Source organism: Nicrophorus vespilloides, unplaced genomic scaffold (assembly GCF_001412225.1).
Source record: "Nicrophorus vespilloides isolate i.1.1-1 unplaced genomic scaffold, Nicve_v1.0, whole genome shotgun sequence".
Classification (NCBI taxonomy): domain Eukaryota; kingdom Metazoa; phylum Arthropoda; class Insecta; order Coleoptera; family Silphidae; genus Nicrophorus; species Nicrophorus vespilloides.
The window spans coordinates 237,188-251,322 of NW_017098882.1; the positions used below are offsets into that span (position 1 = coordinate 237,188).

Consider the following 14,135-nt stretch of genomic DNA (forward strand, 5'->3'; position numbering starts at 1 on the left):
CAAGCAGACACAATAAGGCGACGCCACACACTCTCGTACTATCGAACAGACAGACTACCACCTCCTCCTCCTCAACATCTTCTTCCAACCCATTTTATTTCTTTATTGTTTTGCAACACCAAAACGAGAACAACAAGTCGATGAGAAGGATGAAACCAGGCATGCGAGCCTCGAGACCGAGATATGACCTAATTGCCTCGATTTCAATTCAAGTACACACCGTACGTACATTATACATCACAAATAATGTCATTACAAATCGAATTAACACTACCTGGAACAAACAGTTAACAACTACCTCACGAAAAATTCACGTCACAGCTATTACCATTTATAATTGTTAAGAAGTAATTTATAAAAATAAAATATATAACTGCTTTAGAAATATAGTTAAATAGGCAAACAAATGAAAAGTATTTCTTAATCTAGAAGAAAATAATTACATATATTTAAGTTCCGCAAATGCGACACCAAACATTAATAAACAATGTCCAATTTTATAGGAGCCTTGTGTGACATCATTAATTCTTAACTGGTTCTATATTAACTCGTGATTTTGTAACAATCGCAGAGTATCATTTAATTTAATAACTAATAATCATGAAAAGTTACGAAATGACTGAATTGCAAAATGGTATGGCAATATACTACTATTGTTACATGCAGTTTAGCAATAAGAATATATGTTAGATACTAATTGACACTTTAATTGGAGTTGAACAAAATAATCCGTGTAACTGCCAATAAAATTCCATTTAGTTATATGTAAATGCTTTATTAGGTAACAAATTTACATAAATCATAATCAATAACTCTATTAGCAACATACGTTTCTCAATAGTGCGTAAATATTAATACGTTATCATCAAATTAAATTGAACCATGCGAAGGGCTACAATTCAAGTCTCTCAAACAAGATCTATTGAATCTTATCAATATATAAATTAGATGAAGCTAAAAAGTACATCCAAACAGAACAAATAATACCACGAAGTGAAAGAATTTTATCATTGAGTAAATAACTCAGAAATGTACATTAAATACTACTTTACTTATACCTATTATGTTTTTCAACACCTAACAGTCAAATCTTAATATATTCCAATGCGGAAAGTATTGTGAAAGTAATCAGCGCTCTGTTTGATCGTGATTGCGTTGCAGAGGTTTATTTACGTATAAACACCCGGTACGTAAACATCGGCTTGTTTACTGTTTGTTTTTCCATTGAGAACGTGGGGGATAAATAAAAATCGAAGTTTTATACGTGTAAAAAGGAAATACAATGCCGCGCTCTAACGCCGGGGGAATCCTTAAAACAGGCACGGATTCTATTATGTGCCCTTACCGTGATTGGGGAATGAAGTACAAAAGGGAAGAAAGTGGTCGCAGTAGTAAACATAGTAGTAGTACTACAACCTTTCCTTTGACTTGCAGCACTCCAATTTCGATTTCGCGGTCTTCCTCCCTTCTGTTCCTTTCTCCGATTCGAACAATATAAATATAAAAAAAGGAATTCGAAGGACGTAGGGAGGGCGCGAGAAGTTTATGACCAAGGCCGCCCTGCATGATAATTTTACGCATCGCGTCGTCAGGAAATACAAAAATGACACACACACACACAGAAAAAATTCAAACGTCAAGCTTATCTCTTTCGGATTTCTGTTAGGTATTAGAAGTAGTGGAACTGGTAGTGACAAACTTAGGAAAAAATCTGTTACTTTTTTCCCCCAAATTAGTCACGCTATAATCGTAATTAATTAAATACGACGGTCGGCCTCATTAAACGTCTATTCCAGAAAAGATGAGGAAAGAATAGAAGAAACACAGAAAAAAGAACGACATACACACATTGCAAGTAATTACACGCGGGCGACAAAATTCTTCAGAACGCCACCGCCATTGTCTTTTCCTTCTCGCCGCGGCAATAATTACGTAACGCGACGTAAAGTTGAGGAGATAAGGAAACAATTGCGAATTGTTCTATGCCAACGCACGAAATTAGAGCTACCGGAATGAAAGAAAAAATATAATATTTATTCGAAATCCTTGACGCAAAGTAGAAAACTATTGTTGAGCCTTTCAAGTCTCGTATATTAATAATTTAAATTAATAGATTTAAAATAATCATATGAATAACGTCTAAATACTACGTGATACTTACCAAGTAACTATTCATATATTTTCCGATTGTGAATGTTTCTATAACTATACGCAGCTTATTTCTCTAGTATTGGTAAGTATCGCGTAATATGTAGTCGCTTCTACTTAATCAAAGTCAAATAAATCATTGGTGTTCACTTACCGACTATACTAAATAAAGAAGAGACTACAACTAATGCTAATATTGTCCATGGAGGCGATTTCTGATGGAACGGCCGTCTTCTCCCTGAATAAAAAAAAAACAACAAAAGTTAATATCAACATATATCACAAACTATATCGAATAAAATTATAAATTATTTAATAATAATTAATACAAACAGATGAAACCACTAACCGCACTTTCATAAATTCACGTAAAATTTGCAGTTAATATTTTAATTAATATTAATTAGAATTCTCTAATCAGAGTATGTAGAGAGAGTGAGTGAAAAAAAAGTGAAAGAAACGAAATCCCTAGTGAATTTGAATTTCATTCGAGACAGGAAGGAGAAAGTTTCCAGCGCAAAACATTAGGCGAAATATAGTTTTGAAAACAATGCCACCGTCCATAGCCAGACAATTGCAAATGCCGATGTTGCATAACGAATTCCCAACATCCAAGATAATACATATGTGTATCTCTTTTTCGTTTTCTTTTCATTCTCTAATTTGTAATTTTATCAAGACCACCCAGGGTGGTGGAGTTCTCTTCTCACAAACGCATCGAATTGAGACAAAAAAATAAAGCAAGGTACATCAAAATAAATAAAGAAGGTACAGCATGAACATGGGAGACAGCTGCGAAGAAAGTGCGATTCAATTAATCAAAAAGAAAACGAAGTGAGACTACTAAAAATAAAAAAAATAAAGAGTAAGAGATGTGTAAGCGCGAGGAAATTAAAACTCGTGTACTTTTAATTTGCAAATTGCTCTTTAATAACACGCCTTCGTAATTAAATTTAAATCCATTCCGCTTGCTCAAGTAAAATAATATCTTTTACATATTAATATTATAAATGATACAATATTACTTGAATAAAATGTGGTTCTAGTAATAAGTTTTTGACTAACGCGATTAATTGGTTCCTAGAATGTTAGCGCTACTTGAAAATTAATTATAAAAATATTTTAATAAATCGAATACCACGAAACCCTGGAATAGATAATCTTTTATGTTAAATTTCTTTCGAAATGACAAATAAGCCGATGATATGTGTTCTAAAAAGAGGTGTAAAAAACATACACACACCTATCAATTCCCACATGTTGTACACTAACATCGGAATTCCATAAATATCAACTAATTGTGTTTATGTTACAGTGGGACCCCCCTGGCATCCTTCCCACCGGCCTCCAGCAAGAAGTGGGATCGGACTTCTTTTTGTCCAGATCGGCGCCTTCCAGGTGATTTATAGAGCGCACACCTCCACCTAGGCTGGGCAGCGTGAATATGCCCATTTGTGCGACGTTGAACAAACAATGTGAGGGTATCGTTCGTCTTTCCGAAATAAATCACTGCACCGTACACACTTATATTTAGCCCTCTCATGCAAACCATTCGTCTTCCGAGCGAAAAAGAAACACGAGAGCAAAGAAAACATTATATAAATATGGTCTGAATTATGCAACGGCCGCCTATCGTGACCAAACGCAACATACTTATTTCAATTTGGAATCATATTTTTGTATTTCATTTTAAAGGGATAGAATGAAACGAAGTCAAAGTATATTTTTTGCTGGAAGCAGAGAGAAATGGTGAATTGACGATGGTTGTAGCACGCGAGGCACACGGAGATATCTCCGAAAAATTGCTTTAAGTAAATAAAGCTCTTGGCATATAGATTTATAGCTAGATTTGGTGCACGAAACCTAACATGCCCACGAGAACAAAATGCAACATTTTAATTTTTATTTCAAACGTTCAGATCAATACCCAGACTACCCGATTTGAATATGAATTCGAGTTACATTCGAGATCACCGGAGAAGTAATTCAATTTTCTGGATAATTGACATTAAATGCATACATGCATCATCCATCCGGACATACCAAGCTGTTTCTTTTGTAGAACCACGAGTTGGAATGTTTTGGAACCGGCCAATTACATTACATTTCCCGCGCGCATTTTTTACCCACTTTCCGTCTAAAAATAGCCGTCCGATCCGCGCGTTTCATAAATGAAAGTAATGATGATGATGAGGAGCAAAGTGCCAAAGCCTTCGTCCCTCTCGTTCGTCGGTCTGGACGGAAAGAGTGGATTTTTGTGAGTCAAGTTCATTAACTCTCTCCGGAGTTGCTCGTGATGACGTAAACAATTGCAAATAAACTCGAGAAATCGCTTCTTTGTGGCTGAAATTTTCGGGTTTAATAAAGGACAAAAAGGAAGAGGAGTCTCGACACACGGGGCCAAGAAAAAAAAAGGGGAGACAGAGAAGAGATCCTACATATGTATACGAGGATGATATAACCGCACCGGATATCGCTGTTTTTAATTCTTCTTTCTTGGTCGTCCAATTAAAGAAATGTCGAAGAGAAAAAAGCGTTTTAAATATTACACGAGAGAATGAACTCATTACTAAAAATAAACACAGAGCAAGAGAACATAAAGAAATACACTTATATGTGTTCGTATAAAGGAACCAATAATAAACAGCAAGAATGGATTTAAAACATTGTTACAAAAAGCTTTGATAATTAGAATAATGCATTTTGCGTATCTAAAAATATTAAATGGGATCTTAAAAATGCATCAAACGTTATCTTCCAGCGAACAAAGCTTTTTAACCTTGTGTACAACTTAAATGAAAATATGTCACACATCAGTAACGCTTGTTTACAAAAATTAACATTTTTAGTTATTTATGATAAAAATAGTTTATACGGTTGGAGGTAGGCAGTGTAGTTTTGAGAAGTTGTTTAAGTTTAAAATTATAACTATAATTATCAAAAATACTGATTACATTTAAAAGTTTGCAATTGAATGCAGATATTAAACGCGAAAATATTGAATACCACGCAAAAAAACTATTACCAAACATCTGTACCACTAAATTCACGAACTAACCAAACAATAGTAATTCACATCTACTTCTATTCGAAATAAAAAGAATTGTGCTACGTATAATAAAGTTTGTATTTATAACGATGTGGCGAAGCAATGGCAAATGACAGCCATCGTTGCCAACGTAAATTTAGCCATTTTCGTGACTCAGGTTAAGCCGCTTTTCTTATATAATATCCGTTCTTTCCCGTACGTTGTATTTTTTTCTCCGCATACGATCATAATTAAAATCTACGAGCAGTGCAAATTGTCGAGGCCTTTATAATTAAGGAAAATAAATTATTGATGTTCTATAGGCGCAATTAATCACACTTCGGTTTCTCGTTTATATTGGGAACAACGACCATAGACGTTGATTCGAAAACCAAAGCATACACAAAATATAGTCACATCTATTCAATTAACTTTTAATGCCATACATTCAGCATCGGGCGTAATAATATGATATATACTTGGATAGAAGATGTACATTATTATATTTAGATACTGCAGTTTACGCGATTTGATGATGTCACAGTTTGGCATTGGCGTCGGAAGACCTCGATTTGGTAACGGGAACCAATGCCAAAGTGACTAATGCACAATACAGAAACAATAGTCGAAAAACATAACCATTTTCCTTCTTCCTCTCTCCATTTATCTGTGTGTCTATGATGGTTAACAATTACACAGTTTTAATTAATTACCTTAACGTGGAATATATTTCTAGAGGCTCACGCAATGCAATGTAAAGCGACACCAACCAATTTATGGTAAGATTTTGATTTAAGCCCAGAAACGCATCGAAGGGCCTTATATAATGTGGAGGCACGCGAGATAGGACATAGAACTGCACACATGCACTAAGTTGTGGGGATGTACTGAAGTTCAATGACCCACATACAGGACGCATCGAAAAAGATGAACACTACAACAACCCGCCCAAGAAGCCCTTCAATACCAAACGAAAAACTCTCATTAGCATACTATGCTAATAACGACCGAGACCAACGAAAATATTAAGGGGGACCCAAAACAATATTCAGATGCATTGTAGTTTTAATAATTAATAAAAATGTCAAATTTTTAGATTAATGTGAGTAGCATATAAATTTCCCGCGTTTTTTTTCTTCATTTTTTTAAATTTATGAACTAATTCGCAGTATAAAGGATATTTAATATTTAGTACAAGTATAGCACAACATAAATTAGTGATTTATTAAACATAGTAAATTATGAGGCAAACCGGAAGAAAATAAGTTTTTTCCCCGTCGTTTCACATATCTTTCAAATTAAAAACGCATTTAAGGGTGCGTTGCTTTTCATTCCATTCCCACACTCTGTTACAAAGAATATGTTTTGTTACTAAAATGTAAAATTACCTAATTTTGGTACTATTTTTGTAGAAAATAAATTGGAGTTGTTTCAATCCTTAAATACGTTGAATGTTGCTGATGAATATGCATGATTGCATAAAATGCGCCAAGGAGAAAGTTTAATAACAGTTTTTACGCGATTTCAAAACAATAAATACACTTGCGTTTCGAAAGAATTTCCGTAAATAGTATCAAACCAAAGGAGTTGTAACTGAGATATGCATAACATCAATATTTTTTTACCACAATTGTTTGGATTCTCGTATTCCTCAACCGCAATATTGAATCTTAAAAATGATTATATAACTAAGAACGACGCATAATAAAATATTATTTTGTTACAATAAAAATGTTATAAAAAACGTTTTTATTCTTTACTTTTAAAATTACATTCGTGGCGTAGGAACGAACATTAATCAGATGTAATAGATTAAAGGACGACAGACAACGAAAGCAATTAGAAGATTATAGGCAATAGGAAGATTAAACGAATAAATTCGCGTTCGTTCGTTGTAAACAATTGAAAACCGGGAGGCCAATTGTCGATCAATCAATCGACTGGATCCGAGCATCAACGGCAAATGGAAGAACGTTACGTGCCGTAAATAATTCAAACGCGCAATTGTCGTAATGTAATTATTGTCTTAGCAATTTAATTAATTATTCAGATTATCGTTAATGGCCGATAATTGTGGACCGACACGATCGATGAATTAATTAAACTTACGCAATTAATTCGTTATATTAAAAGACAACTTCATTTAACCCACGCATATATGCAATTACGATGTATAAAAACATCAGTGCATATTCTCTCTTTGCCTAAATCGATTTATTAATTAATTAGTGAGTTGCATTATTTTAATATTTATTTAATTAATTATATGCAAACTGATCTTAACAACTATTTACATATAATTAATTAAACTTATTTGATATTATTATGTTTTTAATATTATAATGGTATCGAAACTATTAACTTTTTTAATGTTACTTCAAATAATATCTGCTTTTACTATTTTTAATGAAATAGTAATGATCTTCTAGAACTTCGTTATAGAAACAATGTTTATAAACAAACAATAGTCATTAATTGCAAATACACTTAGAGATATGTCAAATAGCACTAGCTTCTAAAATAGAGTCGTGATCTAAAAATAAGCAAAGCGCCACACTAGTAGTAGGTATTTGTATCCGTGTGTGTGTATGTACTTGAATAATGCTTGACTAATTTTTGTTAGTGCTGCATTCGTGAAGGCTCGAAATGAGAAGGAGAGGCGATTGCGCTCTATTTATTAGTATTTTCTAAATGTTTACGCGTTCCCTAATTAAGAGTGTTTTAAAAATATAGGGTGATGCACGTTCGCAGCGATAATATTTACTTCTTGTAGTTTATATAAGATTCCGAGCGAACTGAAGAGCAACAAGAGGATGGGATGGAGAAATAAAATAAGAAGAAACCGCCAAGAGTGAAAAAGTGAGCAAGTAATGTGGGTCAATTGGTAGGCTCGCAAATTGCCAGTTTCCACCGAGTGTGTTTTTAAAAGGCTCTTCGACTCGAGAAAATGCTCGTACGTGTACGTATGCATGTATAAAGATATATATACATGTATATATTTGTGACAGTGAGTAAAGTATAAAAGGAAATGAATAATTGTGAGTGGGTGGCGCCACTTAAGGCTCGTGCCGCGCAAAAATAAAGAGACCTACAAAAGAAACTATTTGAAAAGAAAAAAATATTGTAATCATATACCATCGGCTCTATGTAGAAAGAAACATCTCAGCCCACTCTGAAGGTTATATAAATAGTAATTTAAGTCACAAATAATTTCAATGAAAAATAAGTAATTCCATTTAATTATAAAGAAAAACTCAAATTGAGATGAATCAAACAATTTAGATAGCATTAAACACTACTTTTACAAGAATTCACTAAAAAAAATAAGTATTAATAAACATAAATATAGATGTTTTTGATTAATAATTAATCACTTTTATATTCTAATGTAATTTATGGAGTTGTTTTAACAGTATATGGAGAGTCAAACTTATTTCAATTAGCTGGAGTAATCTTTTTCGAGACCTAAACTAATTGAAAGATTGTAACTGACAGATAACAGTAATGAATTTCGTAAATGTTAACTCTATAAGAAACTGCAGTATTTCCGGTGCTGCAATTAACAAGAAAAAACAATATCTCACAGAAGATATCGCCCATGAATGTTATGCTATATCACTGTAATCTGGGACACATAAATGTTTCCTCGGGATTCGCAAGGTTTTTTTTACACTGTGCACATCCGATCTGTCAACTTCATGCCCTCGAAATCGATTACGATCGCGTTTAATGAGATTTCTTCGCTGGGGATTTATAATATTCCTCTTCGTTCTTTTTTTCCTTTAATTTTTATTGTATGCGAGTGTGAGAGATTATAATGAAACAGTTAGGTATTCAGTGGCCTGCATCTAATTTATTTGTTTACGCGGCGCTGGTGAATTAAAATTCGCTGCCCCCGACGAGCGCATTGTACTCTCTTCTCCCGTATTTCGGATTAGAATTCAAATCAAACGAAATATATTCATGAAACGCTGACTTCTTCTCTTATTGTAGTAGAAAGGCTATGCTGAATCCGTTGCAAATTCAAAATAGAAACGACTTGCACGCAACAATAATTTTCTTAATTGATATTTACAAAAAATAGATTTGAAGCATATCTTATAATTTTATCAGAAGATTGATAAACATGTATTTGTAGGGTCTATATCGCAATCCCGACAACCGAAAGACCGTCTATTGAAATCCCAACTATGTCAAAATCCCGACTATATCAAAATCCTGACTACCATAATCCCGACAATCGAAATCCCGACTACCAAACAAATGTTATTGTAGAAATTTATAATAATAAAAGACACTGTCGGGATTTCGATATAGTCGGGATTATGGAAATAATCATGTACGTATTATCGAATGTTAATAAGACGCTAACTTAAGTTTAGTAAAAAAGTAGATTCATAAAAAGTGTACTCTGTAACCCACATATAAATCTTCCTGTTAAATGTTAGGCCTTCGCATTCTCGATTGGTTTATGATACCCCACAAATCATGAATCTAACATAGAGGTAAGCAATAAAAAGAAATCAACTAAACAGGCAGAGAGAAAATGTGTGACAAGCAATTCAATTGTGTCGTTACGCTTTTGAATGTGTTATGTGTGTCTGTGTGTTTAAGGAAAAAGTAATTAGCAGTTTTCCAAGGCAAGCAACAAATTTATCGCGGATAGATTGTTTCTCACGCTCTCGCAAGCAAACATACATACAAGATTTACACGTAGAATCAAAGCCAAATACATATAACAAAATAATAATAAAAACGATATCGCTTTATATTGATATTAGCTTGAAGATGCTATGGACTTTGCGGAGAAAGGACTTACATAAAATTGATTGTGCAAACTTAGATCATTATTGCATAAATAATAAATTTGAAACTATACAGCTATACATTATTTAATTAAAGTACGACGTCCTATCCACTTCTCAAACACGACAGATTAATTTATTATGTCCTATTAAAGTAATTTTAATATCAATAACTTGTAACTATGATTGTACATTTGTTTTTCATTAATTAAATTCGATTTATTATATTGAATCAGATAGATAATCTAAGTCTTAGATCCTAAGACAATATTTTTATAGAAACTTAATTGAAGATAGTTACTCAGTAATTTCAAAGTAGAGTATTTTGATACCATGCAGCCAAAAAAAATAAGTAAAAACAATGATTATATAATTATACATTTTACATAAAAAAAATATGTCTTATAGTATGCAAATACGGTAAATTGTGTAAAAATATATGTGCAAGTTACCTTTAAACCATTAAAAAGTAAGTTTACTGCATGTAAAATATTGATTTGTGAGTACTATAATATTTTTAAATATATTTTTTTCTCATTACAATTTAATTAAATACGTCAATATTCACACCAGAAATTTCGACTACACAGAGATTGCGCATTATATTCGAGATTTTAAGATAATATATAATTTTCTAAAGTACGAATAAAATACATGATTTGAAATGGCAAATCAAATACCGGATCTTAGCAAAACATAAAGTACCCGATTTGCACAAAGTCAATTATTCATATATGCAACGTTTATAGAGGATTCATAAAAAAGCGAAACACTTTATGCGTTACTTTTTTTTGTAGACTATTTAACACGCGACAGGCGTAGTGCTGTGAATGGATAATCGATTATGTAAAAGCATTGCGACTAAACAAAACAGAAAAAAAATCCGCAGCGCCTAGTAATAAGCCGTCGCCGGAAGTTCGGTTGCGAAAGAGCGAATGAAAAATTGGCGAATAAAAAAATAAATGAAACAAACGGATGCCAAATGCATATCCGGCCTGTGAAAAAAAATTGCCACGCGAGAAAGACGTAGAGTGAGAGAAAGAAAGAGACGGAGAAAAATCTGTATGCAAATTATTCGAATCCGAACGATTCGATGTTGATGGGAACAGCTTCTTTCGGTTTGTATCGTAACAATCGAATTATTATTTTTGGTACGCATGGAAATTATAATAAAAAAAAGAAATGAATTAGTAATTATTAAGCAACGAAACGGAAGAAATTTTAATTACGACCTGTAGATAATTAGCGCGAAGACCGCCCTCTGAATGAGTCCGAAGAATTCGACCTAGTTCGTAGCCAATTGGAGAGAATTCTAATTATATTGAGACGCGATTTGGTGTTAATACTCTGTGAAATATTAGCGGGATGCGGTTTTTGTTGAGGTGCAAGGACATTGGTTGTTGTGAGGCTTACCTGAGAATCTTGCTAGGAAACGGTGGAAGCCTGTGGCGAGGACCTGCGCCAGGCACCGCAGGACTAGCAGCAGTGGGGCCTTACTGCAGCAGGGCGGCTGCCGCCCCCAGCCCCGTGTCGCACACATCACGTGCGCCACTGAAAAATAGATAAAAAGAAAATTAAAAATCTATACAAAATTAAATTATAAAAGTCAACTATATACATAACGTTATAGAAAAAACAATGGAACCTCGCTTAACGAGCAAAATTAATTTTAAGAAAAATGACTTGCTTAACGAGCGACGTTTCGCATAACAAGTGACAATGAGAAGAGAAGTCCCGGAATGCGCGCTTGCTACATCATTTTTAAAACTTGTACATACATTATGTATATTTTTTAATATGTTTCACTATACGAGTAAAAATCCGGAAATTTTAGAACGGATTAAACTCGTTAAGCAAGGTTCCACTGTTTTATACTATGCAAATTTATTTTTATCGTAACATATGTATAATACTAATTTATCAAAAAATGTTAAATACTCAACATACATAAATCTTAGTAAAAAAATGATATTAGTAAGAAAACAAGAAAATTTGTAAAAATTTTAAATTAAAAATAATATCTCATTAATATTGGTGAGTCCATAAACAGTCAATTTAGAAAGCGCCCTTTTCCCCATAGAGCAGAGCTCCTTCCAATTTTCATTCCAATAATGAATTATTGACATTGTAAATCTCGTCCTGTTTTCTTCCTATCTGTTTTTTCTTCTTCTCTCCTTCGTTCGTTCCTCTGCCTCTGAACAGTCCGATGATAATTACGTAACGTTTTTATGAGCCCCGAAGATTGGGTGGAATGTCATAAATCTATTGTTGTTACGACCGCAGCGAGGTGGGAACGGACACTATTCTGTCTCGCTCCTCCGCTCGGACCCTCATCACATTTGCCTTGTCTGTTCCTTGCTCAGGATACGTATACATACACACATACGTATCTCTTTTTTTAATTCCCGATCGGATCGGCGTGCTAAATTGCATTTACCGGAGGCCGTCGGGGCAGTAGGCGCCGCGTGGGCCAGGCCAGCTTTATATTGCCCCAAGTTCGATAAATAAAGAAACCGCCGCCACTGCACTAAAGTCCCATAGGAAAACCAAAAATGGATAAAAAAAAATGAGGAAGAAAAAATAAAATAAAAAACACAGAGGGAATAGGAATGAAATAAAACAAACAAACACAGAATACGTATAGGGCGTGAGATAAAAAGAGATGCTGGGGGAGAGGCGCATTCCGAAACTGCAGGGGCGCTAAAACATTAACGATTGAATAATTCAATAATGTACCACACTTGTGTAGAAAACCCACCGCATGCGACGATAACATTGAAATGTGACTTAGATTAATCGTCAAACATCAAATACAAATAAGACAAATTAAGAGTAAATCAGAGGAAAGACAGCAGATCCAAAGTGTGACAATAAAATAAACATTTATTGTTTATTTTCAGTACATTCCAGTTTGATTGATAAGTGTCAGATTCATATACAAATTTGATATTTTACAGAAACTTACAACTATGTATACATTCTTATGTCTCTAGTATACGTAAAAATGTACTGTTCAAAATGTATAATCAATATATTACCAATTTAATTATGAATAAAATTTGTATAATTTTAAATAAACTACTATATTTATATTTAAAATTAATAATTCATCTTTATATACTCGTTGTTGATATAAAACGATGATTATTGTAAAAATATTCAATTGTTTCGTAATTATTAAGCAAAATTGAAAATATAAACAGTGAAATTCTCCGTAATACAAAATTAAGAAGAATTAATTAATAATAGTTGAGAATGATACTAAGATAAATTTGATTCACTAAGCTTCAATGTAACATTTTTATTTAAAGATATTTTGTTTATTTTGCATAGATTCAAAACCACTAAATATACTAATAATAGAAAACTAATAATTACAAATCGCCGCAAAACTAAATGAATTGCAACACATTTGAACTCGTGTTTTCCAAGCATTGTTAGTTTTCAGATTAGACTTTTGCGACGATAATAGAATACATAGCATACATCTTGTCATTCCTTATCGAGTTACAAAAGTATTTGCGAAATGATACCATTATACGTGAAAAACTTTTGACGTCAGACCGGATTTACGTCCGAACTTCTATTCCAATATATTATGAACATCTATCTACAAAGATTTGCAAAACTTTTCGTCGATGCAACTTCGATAAAAGAATTTTCTTTCGAAATTGAGTCATTCAATATTCTCAAGCACACGTACTAAAAATAATCGAACGTTGTAAAGTAACATTCTTTATTTGTATCCGCGTTATTTTTACATAGAAAAATCACTCATAACTGTTTCCATTATCAATCGATTCAATTCACATTTGCGGTTTTTACGTGCATGAGTCAAGTTATAAACATTCAAAGATAAAATAAAAATGTATTTTTAACATTTCATCAATAATATTAAAGTTATTATTTTTTTCGTATTCCAATTCGAGAAAACGGATATTTTTTTTATAAAATTAAAATAGTAAATACTTTTTTGCTTGATTTTTTTAATATGTTTATTTCGTAGAAGCTATTTTATTTACTTTTTCACCGAAATGTAATTACAGTGTTAAGGATAGAATGTGATTACATTAACTATATCAGGTCTGTCTAATATAACACCATTATTTATGAAGTAAGACTATGAAAATGGCAAGGATAAGTGCATTAAAATT

At 32.9% G+C, this 14,135-nt stretch overlaps 1 protein-coding gene across 3 annotated transcripts in view; it reads right to left on the reverse strand.

Moving 5' to 3' along the window:
- LOC108563430 (protein spitz-like) overlaps nucleotides 1–14,135 on the reverse strand; it is a 97,068-nt gene that overhangs the window by 17,401 nt on the left and 65,532 nt on the right. For 2 of the 3 annotated variants that reach the window (XM_017922102.1, XM_017922101.1), the window contains 2 exons: nucleotides 11,395–11,532; nucleotides 2,303–2,386 (listed from right to left, as the gene is read on the reverse strand). In XM_017922102.1, coding sequence (XP_017777591.1) covers nucleotides 2,303–2,386; nucleotides 11,395–11,521 — 211 coding nt within the window. In that variant the 5' untranslated portion in view covers nucleotides 11,522–11,532. Of the gene's footprint in view, nucleotides 1–2,302; nucleotides 2,387–5,173; nucleotides 5,250–11,394; nucleotides 11,533–14,135 lie in introns of those variants that run through there. The other variant, XM_017922103.1, reaches the window with a different exon arrangement.